At 33.2% G+C, this 17,211-nt stretch overlaps 1 protein-coding gene across 2 annotated transcripts in view; it reads left to right on the top strand.

Annotated features, from left to right (window-relative positions):
• The window catches only part of LOC146994183 (nucleotide triphosphate diphosphatase NUDT15-like), a 38,622-nt gene that overhangs the window by 14,735 nt on the left and 6,676 nt on the right, over positions 1-17,211 (top strand). Inside the window, exons 1-2 of one of the 2 annotated variants that reach the window (XM_085826976.1) lie at positions 2,392-2,730; positions 16,265-16,461. In XM_085826976.1, coding sequence (XP_085683102.1) covers positions 2,570-2,730; positions 16,265-16,461 — 358 coding nt within the window. In that variant the 5' untranslated portion in view covers positions 2,392-2,569. Of the gene's footprint in view, positions 1-2,391; positions 2,731-16,264; positions 16,462-17,211 lie in introns of those variants that run through there. The other variant, XM_085826977.1, reaches the window with a different exon arrangement.

Below are 17,211 nucleotides of genomic sequence, written 5' to 3'. Positions count from 1 at the left end.
TATAAGCCCTTTTTTTATTTTTCAAAATTATTTATATATATATATTTTTCTCTGCATTACTTTTGGGGCATTTACATTTTAATTTATTTTTTGTCCCATCTTTTCTTCCTGGCCTTTCGAACTCGTATAAAATATACGTGGTGTGGTGTATTTAATTATGGCAAAGCACACTAGGGCTATCTGCCTAAGGGGAGGAATGCCTTCGTGGAGGACTTTCTAAGGGAAACTGGCTCGTATACACGTTACACATGGGGAAAACCACGAAAACGCCCATGCACAGCCAGCCCTTTCGCGGGATTCGAATCTCGAACCGAACTACCAGCGTTCAGCGACTTTACCGCTCGGCCGCTGGCGGGCCCGTATAAAATATACGAAGTTCCTTTTTACTGTCCTCTGAAATACGAAATTACCACCCTTTCCATATACCTTTCGTTCGCACCTATGCTTGATTTTTCGCCCATTGGATGTAAAAAGACTTAGCGGGTGCAACAAAAGACATCTGTCTGCTTTGCCTGTCTGCCTTTTGTCTGTTTCAGCAGTGCAGCGAGTTGCTCTACTGCGATACTTGCCGAAATTTTAAATTATGGAGTTATCCAATATTCATATTAGACTATTTGCTGCGCACGAATTTCAACTTAGTCACTGCTGTTTCATTTCCGAGGAATAACCCCAAGGATCTTAATAAATAAAAAAAGTGCCGTGAATTTGTACATATGTTCTTAAATTTAAGACACTGTTTTCGCATCTTTTTTTATGAACACAGTATATTTTTTCTACTAAATTTGTTCATTTTATTTATTGAATTTTGCGTATGACATGAGTGCTGTAAATATACGTATTGAAAATTGATATACCGACAACTCTTGTCGCGGACACTGCCAAGAGCTTCGACAGTGGATAAGATGCCTCATTTTAATTTCACGAATCACTCCTTAAGAGTGCAAATAAGGACTCTTTACTTTCGTCTCACCTCACACTGGGACTACCTGAGATATAGGAAAGAGCTACCCAAGGTAGCTGATGCTTGTGTAATAATTGGGTATTCGAGTATCCATGATAATCATGAGTATCCGAGTATCCGTGATAATCAATCTAAAATTGAATAAACTAAGAAAAGACGCACTTCCTGTTCTGCCTTCTCCTACATTAAAATATTCCTAATCAAAGTGTTTTGCAACATTTAGCGATGCTTGCGAAATTTAACGTTATTTTTTATTAAATTTTTCAAATACTTTTATAAAAAATTAAGTAAATACATTATGTTATCGAGTTTAAAAGAGGGGGAAAAAACTGATAAACATGCTTTTCTCACCAACATAGAATTACATCTTGGAATGCAGAAGCCTGTATCAGCCCTGATTCATGTGCATGGGCTAATGTCGCAGTTTGTACGCAGTTTTCAATTGGTTGCGCGAAAATTTTCGTTAGAAGGAATTCGATACGTGAGGTTCCTTGATTACTGACAAAACCTGATATTAGAGGAAAAGAAAAGAAAAATACAGCGCTCGCTTTTTGCATAATCCTAGTAAAGGGATAGCAGAGTTGTCACCTCCTTAGTGTAGACAAATAGATCTGGTGGCAATGGGGAACTTTAAGGTCAGGTATCGAACAGTTAGATTGTCTTGAATGAGGTATATAGAGATGAGTGCTTATCAAGTATTAACTTTATAATTATCTTTGTTTTATAGAATAATGCAAGTCGCGTGTTAATAGATTAGTAGTCGCATGCCACTGGATTCACTTCTGTTAATAGTTGCTTTCATTACACCTGAGACTTAAGGAAAAAATATCAATATTTTTCTATCAGCTACACGCATTTCGTAGCCTTTGAAAGATACAATCCGAAAATTCACCGAATTTTTTTGCTACTTTATCTTTCAGTCCAGGCTGAGAAGTTAATATTAATTATTAACTATTTAATGAAGCAACATTACACATAAAAAATTTTCAAATAAATAGCTTTTGATTTACAACATATAATTCTGCCAAGCAAGTTGAGAGAATTCCGCATTCTAACACATAACATTCTTGTTAGAACGACAATGTACTAAAATTAAACACTGTTGCATTAACAGGTTGTATTAATAACATATTTTTTGCATTTACGTAAAGTTCATTTGCTTATATTAAAATAAATAAATATTTAACAAGCAGAGATTGGTAAACGGTTTGTCTAAGGAAGGACAAATTTTCATTCTTATTTCCTCATTCTTATTTAATTACGGTTTTGTTTCATTTACCTTTTGTTTGTTTTTCTTCTTTTTGGTATCATACTACGATTTTCAACTTTTGAGAGGTAGTCAACATAACAGGAACAGGAGTGTTCAAAAGTGCCACGCCCCTTAGATTGCGAAATTCGTAAAGCCATCCTTCAAACCTTTCGCCCTGCCTTCAAGGGAAGACATTATAATCCCTCCTGATTCTTCCCTCCTCTTCCCTAACGAAGATCTCCTGCGAATTATTTTTTTTTAAATACGGCAGTGCTAATTCTGCGTTCATAAGCAAACACAACGGATATGGTTTCTTAACCATTGGGGTTGGAAGTAAGTAAATAAACAAGAGACTGAAAATGGATGAAGTATCTTTGCAACCTGTTAAACTCAGACCTGGAGTAGGAATTGCAGTATTCGTACTAAGCGATTTACATCCGCATTGTGTTGTTCTTGGAAAAAGAAAAGGGAAGATAGGAGCTGGATTATGGCAAATACCTGGAGGCCATTTGGAATATGGGTTAGTTTTTCATTTGTTTTGAAAATATATTTTATGATAGGTATGTTTCAAGATATCTTATGTCATTGCTTTTAATTTTTTTTTTTCAAACTAATTTCTGTATGCATTGTCAATAGAACTTTTACATTGCACATTAATGCCAGATCAGTTTTATACATAAATTATACTATTTTTCACTTTGCGGTATAAATTTTGGTAAATACTTATTTGGAATTAATGAAAAGGATAATAATCAATAAAATATTATAACTTGTCGCCAATAATATCCATAATTTCGTTAATAATCGCCAAAACCAATCTCGTGTTCCCTACTAAAGATTAATTGTTATCAACAATACTAGTTAACAAATGCAAGATTTGACCCATGAGAATGCACATGGGGGTGGAGAAAATTCCATTCCAATAAAGCGTCAGTTTCAAAGAAACCATTTCGTCCCACAATCAACTGAGTTTTATGCAAATGTGGTTTTCGAATATTTTCTTCAAAACTATTTTCAGTATTATTCGTTCATAAACAAAAGAGAATACTTTTTTTTTTTTTTTTTTAAATCTGGTTTCTTGTAAAAATGGCACCCATCTCTCTGATTCTTGCAAGTGTTTTTACTCTTTGAGGGAATTGTTATGGATTCGTCTACCAGATTAAATTTTTATTTCATGTTAATATTCTCTTTCCCTCTTTTTCTGGGGGGGGGGAGCACGGCGGGCTTCATGTGATATGCGTATATAATTTTAAGACATTTAGAATCGTTATCTCTAGTGCAGAAAAAGAATATTACAAGTTGTGTAAAAAACAGCTCTTTATTTCGTACTCTTCTGTTATCGGGACTGGATTCGAAAATGTATGTATGTATGTGTTCATGTATTCATATATATATGTATGTACACATTTATTTGTATGTATACACACACACACACACATATATATAACACATGTGCATATATACATTTCTTAATTCAGTCCCTGATAACAAAAGAGTACCATTTAATTAAATCTCTTCACCTTGAGTATGAAAAATCATTAATTTCAGAAGTAGTGAAGTAAATCATTAAAAATAAATGTTTTAAACACTTACATTATAATAATGTAATTAATTCTGGAGGCATAATACCATTATAACCTTTTAGATCATCCTAGCATATGAAAATTCCAGGTTTTAGAAATGCTGAAGGAAATAGAAAGATACATAAGTTTATCTGAGAGTGCCAGTTATATGCTTCTCTGGTGACTGTTGTATTAAGCAAATTGTTGGCATTGTGTAAAATACTGAATTTCTCTATCCCAAAATTGGTGTCCATATCTAATTAGTAGAATATCTATGAGGATAATGCAATAGAGAAATACATGGCTACATAGCACAGCTCATTGTCTTTTTATTTATCAGAATTCGTATGCAGACAGAGAACAATAATCTATTTAATACCACTTTGAATGTAATTACCAAATTATAGCCTCTGGAACCAGATTTAATCTGGAGAGATTATTAAGTTATGGCAAAGCAGGGCTATCTGCCTTAAAGGAGGGATGCCTTTATGAAGAACTTTCTAAGGGAAACCAGCTGGCATACACGTTACAATGAAAAAGACCATGAAAACGCCCATGCAACCAGCCTGTTTGCCGGGATTCAAACCTCGGAGTGAACTACCAGTGTTCAGCGACTTTACCGTTCGGCCGTTTGTGGGCCGCTTTATTAAATGGAAGGCGAGAACTTTATTTAAAATGGATGTCAGAAATACCAAGATGCTTTGAAAAGTTGGATGCTTTTTAATATACTTACAGAATGCCTGAAGAAAAAGAGCAATCCATTAAAAAGAAAAAAATAAATTTTTGCACAAAATTTAGTATCTTTTTTTAATTTAAAACTTTTTAATCTTATGATATTTGATTCTTGCGATTTGAAAAATAAAATATTTGACTAAAATATGAATAACATTTTAAGAAACTAAATGTAGGATGATAAAATTGTGTAAAGCAATGAGCACAATGTTAAAGCTATTTAAAGCAATACAGTACAAAGTCTTTAATCCGGACTGGTCGGGAATTCGGCGATTCCGGATTAGGGTTTATTCCGGATTATAGATCATCAATTTAAATCTGGTAAGATGGCATGCAGAAATTATATAATTAAAAATATGAAACCGTAATTTATGAAATAAAGAGCAATTATGATCTAAAGGGTATCAAAATTTACAACAACAACAAAAAAAAAAGCATAATATTTATTGTTTACTTTATTAAGCATTTCTTTCAATGTAAGTTGTTTAAGTTGCTTCGTTTTATGTGCTAATACTTTCCCTTTAATTCTATAAACAGACATAATTTCTTGTTCAGTTACAAAGTTCTGCTGTTCAAGTCATGTAATTCCTGTGCCAAGAATACAGACTTACTTGTCAATTGAAATTTTTTCGTTTTCACTAACTGCTCTGTCACTTTCTTCATGCCTTTATCCGTTTTTTGCAGCAATTCCACTTTTTGTTTGATGGACATCGAAACATGCTTTTGCTTTGTAGTTCCTATGGCAGCTCCAGAATCGGAAACTCTTTTTGACATAATCAAAAGTTCAAGCTTACTTTTTATAAAATTGCTCTAACAGTCTGCAAAAAATAATAAGCTGGATCCAACTAGAAGATTAAGGAACAACGCAATCTGCAACATTAACTGAAATAGATAATTAGATAATTTTAGCCTAGCTTATACCATCCATTATACATTAAACGTGCATGCGTAAACGTATTATGTGCGTAAAATGCATATGCGCATGTGTAAAAGCATATGCGCAGAAAGTTTGTATCTTTGAGGTCCAGATTGAAGATTTTGTACTGTATATGTGAAAATGTCGGGTATACATCTTTCTCATTTATATATCTTTTCTAAACGGAACATTGGAAGGCATGTTAACTGTGCTTTACTGTATTTTCTCTTTTAATATATTCAATTTTCAGATGCACCGTAGTCTGGGACACAAAGTATTCTTCTGAAAGAACTGCAATTCAAATAGGTAAAATAAAATCCTGGAAAATTTATATTACAATTATCTGATGAGACAATGCGACACAAACAGTTAAAATATAAGTCAAAAAATTTAAAAATTACCTAAAATAATATACAATCAAAAGTCGTTAATCCGGACTCGTCGGGACTTCGGCGATTCCGGATTATAGATCATGAGTTTAAATCTGGTAAGATGGCATGCAGAAATTACAAAATTAAAAATATGAAATAAAGAACAATTATGATCTAAAGGGTATCAAAATTTACAAAAGGAAAAAGCTTAATATTTATTTGTTTACTTTATTAAACATATCTTTCAATGTAAGTTGTTTAAGTTGCTTCGTTTCATATGATAATACTTTCTCTTTAATTCTATTAAACAGACATAATTTCTTGTTTAGTTACAAAGTTCCGCTGTTCAAGTAGTATAATTGCTGTGTCGAGAATACCGATTAATTTGTCAATCGAAATTTTTTCATTTTCAATAACCTCTGTCATTTTCTTAACTATCGGAAGCGAAATGTAATGATGAGGAACTTGTTTTAAATCAAATCAAAGACGGAGTACATCGAGATGAAATACTACATTTAGTAAGGAATTATAAGCCAAATAAAATAAAAACATCTGCCCTGAAGATAAGGATAGTGCAGACAGATCAACTTCCAATTCATTGCGCGCCACGGCGTCCCCCTCCCCTCCGCCGCAGAGCAGCGTGAAATTGATAAACAGATTTCGGAATGGTTAGAGAAACGAAGGATATACCTTTATCCATTTTTTGCAACTATTCCACTTTTTGTTTAATGGACTTCGAAACATACTTTTGCTTTGTAGATCCTTTTTACATATTAATAAATATATATTAGAAATTCTATTTGACATAATCGAAAGTTCAAGCTTACTTTTATAAAACTGCTGTAACAGTCTGCAAAAAATAATAAGCCGAATCCAATTCGAAGATTAAGGAACAACGCTATCTGCAACATTAACTGAATTAGATAAGTTTAGCTTAGCTTATACCGTCCGTTATACATTAAACGCGCATTCCTAAACGTATTTTGCGCATGCACACACACAAATTCGCAGCCGTAAAGGTCTTACGCGCATGCATCAACGTGACGCATGCGCGTTTGTAGCTTTGAGGTCCGGATTATGGGTGTCCGAATTAACGACTTTTGACTGTATATGACAAAAAAAAAAAAAAAAAAATTCTAAAGAAAACTTTGAAAAAAATAAACAATATACCTTTTATTTAAACTGCACAGTTCAAGTAGGTAAATAGAAATTTTTAAAACAATTATTCGAAAGAAACCATGCAACTTAAACAATTAAAATGAAATTGGAAAAAGAAACAATTACTTAAAATAATAACAATTATAATTAAAAATATAATATGAAAAACATTATTTGAAAAAAGGAATGATTGTAACCACTCACGGGAAAGGAAAACAGGTTGCCATATATTAAGAAGTTCACGAAGTGAACTATTCATGGCACAAACTGAAAAAAAAGTGCCAACATAAATTTGTGAATTTCTCCACAAATTTTGCACCAAATTTTACAAAATTTCATATTTAGGCACAATTTGAGTCGTAAAATCGAAATATGGAAAAAAATTGGTATGTTATTTCAGAAAAAGTCCGATTTCATGTCAAAATAACTATGTTAGAATAGAGCTATATATGAAAACTATATATAAATCTAATATATACATGGTAAACAATATAATATGTCATGCTTTTGAGACATGAAAAACGCAATTTGAATTTTGTCAATCGGTCCAGTAGAACGGGAGATATAGAACTGTCCCTTTTTTTTGTGTGTGTACATGTATGTAGATATACATTTCTGAATCCAGTCCCAATAACAGAAGAGTACCATAACAAGAAACTCATCTGTCATTCATTCATTCATTTAATATTAATTTGCTTATACTAATTTTAATTACTAGCAGTTAGCTAAATATACAAAATACAGTCAAAAGTCGTTAATTCGGACACCCATAATTCGGAATGATCTATAATCCGGACCTCAAAACTAAAAACTTTCTGCGCATGCGCCGCGTTGACACATGCGCATAGGCGTTTACGTGTGCGCGTAAGACCTTTTACGACTGCGCATATGAGTGTGCGCAAGTGCAGAATACGTTTTCGCGTGCGCGTTTTATGTATAATGGACGTATAAGCTAAAATTATCTAATTATCTATTTCAGTTAATGTTGATGATTGCATTGTTCCTTAATTTTCGAATTGGATCCGGCTTATTATTTTTTGCAGACTGTAAGAGCAATTTTATAAAAGTAAGCTTAAACTTTTGATTATATCAAATAGAATTTCCGATATATATTTGTTAATATGTAAAGGATCTAAAGCGAAAGTATGTTTTGAAATCCGAAATCTGTTTATCAATTTCACGCTGCTCGGCGGGGGGAACGCCGCGCGTAATGAATTGGAAGTTGATTTGTCAGCACTATCCTTATCTTGCGCAGATGTTTTTATTTGGATTATAATTCCTTACCAAATGTAGTATTTCATCTCGATATGCTCCATCTTTGATATGATTTAAAACAAGTTCCTCGTCATTAAAATTCGCTTCCGATAGCAAAGAAAAGTAACAGAGGTTGTTGAAAATGAAAAAATTTCGATTGACAAATTAGTCGGTGTTCTTAACACAGCAATTATAGGACTTGAACAGCGGAACTTTGTAACTGAACAAGAAATTATGTCTGTTTAATAGAATTAAAGAGAAAGTATTATCACATGAAACGAAGCAAAACTTAAACAACTTACATTGAAAGAAATGTTTAATAAAGTAAACAAATAAATATTAAGCTTTTTCTTTTTGCAAATTTTGATACCCTTTAGATCATAATTGTTCTTTATTTCATAAATTACGGTTTCATATTTTTAATTTTAGAATTTCTGCATGCCATCTTACGAGATTTAAACTGATGATCTATAATCCGGAATCGTCGAAGTCCCGACGAGTCCGGATTAACGACTTTTGACTGTATAATATATTTTGTAATAACATTGAATAGGAATTTGAACCAAAATGTAAACATGATTAGTTAAATAATGAAGTAAAGAAAATATGATGACAAAATACTATAGTTATTATATAAGTAGTGACTTTTAAAATCTAATCTTCATGCTTTAAGTACATGTATAAATATTGGTTGTATGAACTATGGTAAAACCTCCATTAATATAATCCTTTTTAACTGAGCTATATTGAGCCAGCTATCAGTTTAAAGAAATCATTGGAAAGGATACAATGGAAATCGGTAATATCTACGAATTTGGTGTTTGATCATGTGATAAGTGACCTTCTGTCAGTGATGTATCATTAATTAACCTTCTTAGTGTTCATTACAATACAATATGTTAAAGACAAAATCAACATTATCAGTCAGTTATAAACTGATAATGTTTCAAAGGATAAAAGCAGTGCTTAAATTGCACCGGAGCCTGGCTTCGGTACTTCTCAATTTTTAAGATAAATTACAATTCTAGCTGGAGCGGAGCGGAGCCCTAAATAAGATGAATCTGGTTTATAAAACTGAACTACAATTTAGAGATAAAAAAATTTAGAATTCCTAATGTTTTAGTTTAACAGTAAGCAGACTTTGCAGTACTCTAATTTCCTAGAAATACGAACTCATGAGAACATGAGACGTTCAAGTAAAGTCACCTCACTCACATGCGGAAACCTTTCCCTTTAAGAAGGGCAATAAATTTGGGAGTTTGTTTAGGAACGTGTAAATTTCTTGCGAATGCCATCGTATCTAGTGTATTGTAATCGATGCTTACAGTTAGTTATCCTCGCAGCAAGGAAAATTTGTGTTCTTAAATGTGCTTTTAGTGACAGCGAGTACAATAAGAGTGTTTCCTGAGATAAACTGCTCAAGCACGTCCTATACATCGTCTTCCCACAGTATCCACTAATGGGGGTAAGCGTAACCAGCAAGTTTACATTCATCCTTAGGAGTAATATGTAAATTCAGGACTCATTCTACTCCTGAGATACATCTGCTTGATGTCTATAATTATATCAGCAGAGAGCCACGGTCAAAGAGAACGTCCTCTCTCACCAAGATTTCCCTAATTTTTTGTTACCACTCATACCCTCATTCTGTTTCGTCCTGGAATTTTCATCAGCTATACTTTAAGTACATTTAATTGTGATGATCAAAGAACTTACCCACCCCCCTATGATCAGTCCACCGGATCTCGGCTCTGGTGCTTCTTAGTTTTTGCAATAAATCATAATTCTAGCCGGAATGCACCCGAGCCCTGAATAAGAAGGCTGCGGCACTTCTTTTATGTAACTGAATAACAATTTCAGTAGAAATTTTATTTTAACTATAAAATTATATTGAAAATCTCTAAAGTTCAATTTATCTCTTTATATTTTATTTAATTTTAATTATTTAATTACTTGAATCTTTAATTATTTAAATAAATAATAATTAATTATTTAATAATTATCAATCTAATTATAATTAATTACTTATATAATAAATATTGATTAAATAACAATTTATAAACATTAATTAAATAGCTATTAATTAATTTGATAATAATTAACTATTTAATTTTAAAATTATTAATTAGTTTAATAGTCATTTTATTTACTCTTGTTCCTCTCTGGTCCTTCTAATCTTAAATTAAGACCTGGATAAAAGCATGTAAAAACATTGATCAAGAGAATGTTAAGTGACAAAACTGGACAGAAGTAGTAGAAAAATTGTTTGGAGTAGAAAATGTAGAAAACAGAAAACTCAATTTTGAAGTTTTGAGTGACAAAGAATCAAAATTTAAAAGAAAAGCTCAATCTTTATTTGTTTGTTCCATTAAACATTTTTTTCAGTGTAAGTTGGTTAAGGCTTTATTTACATCTGCATTTCCATGTCTTCCATCTCAATTTCCAGAAATAATGCAACAATAACTAGTGCTACAAAAAGGCAATGCAGAATATTTTAATTGTGCATGAAAAAGCACATTAAATACCTCAAAATAAATTAAATTATTGCCAAAAATAATATATTCTGCAATTTTTGGATTTTAAGTATGTAAATTGTGTGTTGCAATATTGATTAGATAGTAATATTTATATCTCAGCCCATGTTTATTGCCATTTTTCTTGTATGAGTTATTAATAAATTTTAAATATTATATTGTAAATATAAAGAAAAATTGCATACATATAAAAATGATATTCTGAAATTAGCATTAAGTAATTTTTTATATAAATTTACTCGTATACAGACAAAAGTCGTTAATCCGGACTCGTCGGGACTTCGGCGATTCCGGATTATAGATCATCAGTTTAAATCTCGTAAGATGGCATGCAGAAATTCTAAAATTAAAAATATGAAACCGTAATTTATGAAATAAAGAACAATTATGATCTAAAGGGTATCAAAATTTACAAAAAAAAAAAGAAAAACAAAAAAAAAAAAAAAAAGCTTAATATTTATTTGTTTACTTTATTAAACATTTCTCTCAATGTAAGTTGTTTAAGTTGCTTCGTTTTATGTGATAATACTTTCTCTTTAATTCTATAAAAAGACATAATTTCTTGTTCAGTTACAAAATTCCGCTGTTCAAGTCCCGTTAATTGCTGTGCCGAGAATACCGACTAACTTGTCAATCGAAATTTTTTCGTTTTCACTAACCTCTCCGTCACATTCTTCATGTCTTTATCCATTTTTTGCGCAATTCCACATTTTGTTTGTTGGTCATCGAAACATACTTTCGTTTTGTAGATCCTTTGGAAGTTCCAGCATCGGAAATTCTATTTGACATAATCGAAAGTTCAAGTTTACTTTTATAAAATTGCTCTTACAGTCTGCAAAAAGCGCAGGCGAAAACGTATTCTGCAGTTGCGCACACGCATATGCGCAGTAGTCAAGGTCTTACGCGCACGCGTAAAACGTGCTATCGCGTGCTAAATGTGCTATCGCGGCGCATGTGCAGAAAGTTTTTAGCTTTGAGGTCCGGATTATAGATCATTCCGGATTATGGGTGTCCGAATTAACAACTTTTGACTGTATTTCTTTCCCTCATGTATCTTTGCTTTCATTTTCAGAAGACAGTTAACTTCTGATTTATGGTACAATGTACAAATATGTAGTGGTATTAGAAGACAATAGTGAAGTACAATATGAAAGTAAAAGGAATTAGTATTGAAAGTGGTGATAGTAACCAACCTCTTTGAAGTGCAGAAAATGCAGTAACGCTTCTAACTTCTTTCTGTGTCATAAACTGCCGTTTTTAGTTTTTGGTTTAAAAAGTGGCAAAGATCAGGTAATCCCTCCTAGGCTCATAATTTTCAGATGGTAAAGGTAAATTAATTACAGCCTGCAGTTATTTTTGTTTTTATTTTTTTGAATAATAAATATTAAGAGTTAGATTTTGAAAAACTGCTACTGCATAGTACATTTGCTGCTCCATTTTAAACTAATATCAAATTTATCAGCAAACTTATAAGTGGAATGTAGAATATTTTCAGTATGCAATATTACACAGAAAGAAAATACGAGTATAAAAGCTTGTATTTTTAGCCCAAAGGGCATTAACCCAGAAGAGCTAAATTAATTTTGTTTTGGCATTTTACGTTGAATCACTATAAATGCCGTATCACTTTTCACCAAATATTTTGCCACCAAATATTATCGCCCTGTATTATATTTAAAGAAATTAAATAATGAAGAATCTGCATAAGTGTATATGTGTTTCTTGCATTGTGATAAAACAACGATAACTAGAGCCATCAAATTTAGAATAACCTACTCCTTCACCCGAATATGGGCATCTGAAACCCTGAATTTGGAATTTGTTTTATTATATATTTCATATTTTGTAAAATTTTAACGAATTTTTGATTAACAAACTCAACAATTTCAAAGTGAGCAATGGCAAATCTGTATTGGGGGGGGGACATTCATTTTTATTTCCAGCACTTGAGACTGTGTATCAGAAATTCTAAAGATATCCTATTTTGCTGTTTCTAAATATTTTGTGATATTGCTGTTGAATTCTATGTGGTTTAAGTGAAAAGAACCTGATATTTAATAAGGTAACACAGAGGTAAAAAAAAACACCCTTTTGGGCGTAATATAAAATCTAAAATCTTCAGTTTTTTTTTTTTTTTTTTTTTTTAAATATACAGGGTGATTATAATTAAAGTTTAAGTTTCAAAACGCTATAAAAAAAGAACCACTCATGAAAATGACGTCAAATTTGAAAGGAATGTTATTGAAGGAGGCGGAAAGCGTATGGCAGAAGAAAAAATTTAGTTTCAAAAGTTAGCAACAGATGGCACTGCAAGCGGAAGAAGACGTAAATTAAAATGTTAGTTAAATTTCAGTGTTATAAAGCCGCCAGGTACCAGGCTGTTCTTCATTTCGCGTCTCAGACATTCGCCATGGGTGTTTCACTGCAGGACCGCGCTCTGCTGGTAAAGCTGTATTACAAGAATACTGATTGTGCAAGAGTAGCTCTGCAAAAATTCAGGACACTGAAGGGTATAAAAGAAGGCGTTGGTCCAATGAGTGTCATAGGTCTAAAGAAAATGATGCAAAAATTCGAAACGACAGGTTCGTTTGATGTGCCATCTGGAAGAGTAAGAAAACGAGTGCATTCGACGGTAGTTGAAGAACTGGCCACAACATTACAGGAGGGGTCGGCCGGTGGTGTGCAACCGTGCAGTGCACAAGGAATTGCCTGAACACTGGACAGGCCTACGAGCACGGTGCTGAAAATTGTATGAAACATCCTGCAATGCTATCCGTACAAAATTGGCCATGTGCAGGAGTTGCTTCCGTCTCACCTGACAGCTAGGGAGACGTTTGTGTTAGAATTCCTGGCTCGCATGGAAGTGGATAATGAATGGCTGTGGAAAATTTTGTGGACAGATGAAGCCCATTTCCATCTGGCAGGATACGTGAATACCCAGAATTGTCGAATATGGGCAACAGGAGAAAATCCACTGGCAACGCACCCCGTACAACTTCATCCTGAAAAGGTCACGGTATGGTGTGGCTTTACGGCATCATTCATCCTACAACCATATTTTTTCGAGCAGACGGGTGCTTCCGGTCCTGTTAGTGCAACCGTTACTGGTCAGAGGTATGTGTCTCTTTTGCGCAACCTTGTGATTCCAGCTCTGCAACAGCGTGGATTTGTGGATGAAATCATTTTTATGCAAGATGGCGCTCCTCCGCACATTGCACATCCCCTGAAGCAGCTGCTGAGGCGCCATTTCGGAAATGCTCGAATTATCAGCCGTCATTTCCCTACAGCCTGGCCGTCCCGATTGCGTGATCTTACTCCGTGTGATTTCTGGCTGTGGGGATATCTGAAGGATGTTGTGTTCCGTGCTCTAATTGCAAATTTAGTGGAATTAAAGGCACACATTTTGCAACACATTCTGAACATCACCCCGGAGACACTGCGATCCGTTGTGGAACATGCTGTTTGTTGCTTTCAACTTGTTGCACACAACGGTGGACACCATATTGAACATGTTTTGCGCCAGTCTCGCGACAGTTCCGAACTTCTTTGATGAATGGTTCTTATGCGGTATGTCGCCGCAAAACTCCTGAAACCGATTTGTCCCTTTTCATGTGATATGTACAGTCATGCAAATAAAATTATTCAACAATTGTAATTTATCAATGCGTTTTGATGTGTAACTTCCACCTTAGCCGTTGTTTTACGAATCATTTCTCGTTTCTCGTCGTGATTCGGCCGCTTACAGCGCCATCTGTTGCTAACTTTTGAAACTAAATTTTTTCTTCTGCCATACGCTTTCCGCCTTCTTCAATAACATTCCTTTCAAATTTTACATCATTTTCATCAGTGGTTCTTTTTTTTATAGCATTTTGAAACTTAAACTTTAATTATAATCACCCTGTATATATATTTTAACAACAATTTGTTTAAAACTTTGAGATGTTGTAGCTTGAGTTTCCCCTCCCTTAATTTTAAATTATACAGAGTCTAAAGGGCCGTTCCCACTGGGGTTTATCTGAGCTAACGGAATCAGTTTCATGTGTCGACTAGCTTCACCATGCCTGCAGTTTCGATTTTCAACTTGCTGTCCTATTGGAAAAAAACTGGTTTTGGAGATGAATCGTCTACATCAGTTGTGTTCGTTAGCTCTGATAAACCCCAGTGAGAACTACCCTTTACAGATCAGTTCAACAGTTTTGTGTTTCTAAATTCATTTTCACAATTAGGATAATTGGGTTTATAAAGAACTCATCATTTTGATGTGAACAAATAAGTACCATTGTTAATCCTGGTCACAAAAAGTTTTAAAAGGTCTATTTGTTGGAATCTTTGAGAGGGGTATACAAGTTTGGCTAGCTGTTGACAAAATATTTCTTTGGTAACAGGTATAAAAACAAAAATAATTAGTAAAATGTAATAACTAGTTTCAATTAAAAACTTTATTATTAAAATGTGTTAACTAGTTTCAATACTGAATGAGCATTTAGTGCTCAAATGATTAAAACCACTGAATGTTAATGATTTGACCTTGAGTTTAAATCCTGCTAAATACTCATAGACTGCCTATATGGGAATTTTTGTGGTTTTTCCCATTGTAAAGTAGATATAAACAGTTTCCGCTAATAAATACATCATGGAAGCATCCCTCCTGTCACTAAATCCACAGGAATAGTAAGATTGATCATTTTTAAACTTTTTGTTTTTATGTCCTCCAGCATAATTTAGCTCTAATGTTGAAATTAGATGACTTTTCTTAAATTTATTCAAGTATGCAGCATCTCAAATTAAAAAATAATAATGGTTTAGGACTGAATTTAAAAATGAAAATATCTAGAACTACAACAGTGATTAATTAGACTGGTCTTAAAGTGTAGTACTGAAAGCTTATAAAACAGTTTTTGATTGTAAATAAATTTACAATAATGAATAAAATAAAATTAATCTAATTTTATTTGTTAAAGCAAAAGCAATAATAACCATAATAAGCAATAGTGAATTCAGAGTATATTTTCTAATATGTCTAGATGACCTCTGATCAAAATTTGACCTTTCACCGCATGAGAGAAGGCCTATATTGACAAAACAGAATCTTCTAAGTAGTTATGTTTTTGATTTATGCAAGTTATAAGAGAAATTATTCACAGATTCTAATAGAAAATATAAAACAAAAAATTAGTTTTCCTCATTAGCAAAGCTTGCTAATGGGGAAAGATGATGCTTGTTAAAATCAAAGTGAATCTTTTGGAGAATGTTGTTATAAAACTTATAAATAATTTTCTTAATTAAAAAAAATGCTGCCAATGACAATATTTTTGCTTTCCTAAGACATAAAAATAAAAAAATTAACTTGAAATTAAAAAATATCTTAAATTAAATACAAAATTGAAAAAAATTATATAAAAATGAAAATGTGAGTATTAAAATACTAAATCTATCTACAGTCTGTATTTGTTGTGTGTTCTTGTCATTCACTGTAGTATCTAATAGTGCATTGCATAAATAATATGTTATATTTTTCATTTTGCAGTGAGTCATTAGAAAAAGCTGCATATCGAGAAGTCCTAGAAGAAAGTGGAGTACATCTGAAAAATATTAAATTTTGTCATGTCATAAATACAGTGGTATTAGAGAAAGATTACCATTATATTACCATATTTATGAAGGGCGAAATTAGTGAAAGTGGTCCACCAGAACCTGAAAACTTGGAGCCAGATAAATGTGAAGGTGAAGAGTTTATTATTATGTTCCTTATGTACACTCAGGAACACTGAAAATAGCACATTAAGAAGGAAGCAAGGTGTAATTGCAAAATTGTGCAAATAAGTGCAGTGAGATGCAAATGATGCAAGTTCGGTGCCAATATACATGACCGCATACACCCTGTAGTTGGTGCTGCAATCAGGGAGTGGACCCAATATAAACCGGTATGTAGCTGAAGATTCATAAATGTAATTATCACATTTTGACCCTAGGAGGACTTTCATAAGCGAAGAATGCCGGTTGATGTGTAAGAAGATATTTCTCACAGTTAAGTGAGTTTAAAAGACCTGATCATCGGCAGGAAAACCACAGGCTGTGTTGCTGACCTGGTCAATTGTTCGGAGTGAGCCGTCAGAACATGTGGAAACAGTGGATATGAGATAGTACCCACATGTGGAGAACCGGGTCTTGGAGTAACTAGGAAGAGGTCGAGGCAACAGGATCGAAGGATTGTGTAGCAAGTGATCATGGATCTCATCGTGACTCATTCCATGATAAAATTAGATGCAGAGGGGCCAATTGTTCAAAAAACCATTTCCAAATGCCTTGTGAAAGTGAATCTGCAATTCAGGCACCCTTTAAATGTACTGCCTTTAACATTAAAACATCAGCAACTCTGTTTACAGTGATGCCAAGCCAGAACAACGGGGGATGCCACAGATGGCCAAAATATGGTGTTTAGTGATGAATTCCATTTCATTTTAGGGACAGATG

The sequence above is a fragment of the Stegodyphus dumicola genome, chromosome 11, assembly GCF_044657685.1.
Source record: "Stegodyphus dumicola isolate Sdum_Otavi_A_Nest chromosome 11, ASM4465768v1".
Classification (NCBI taxonomy): domain Eukaryota; kingdom Metazoa; phylum Arthropoda; class Arachnida; order Araneae; family Eresidae; genus Stegodyphus; species Stegodyphus dumicola.
The sequence above is the reverse complement of the archived record's forward strand: the minus strand, read 5'-3'. Positions and strand labels throughout refer to the sequence as shown.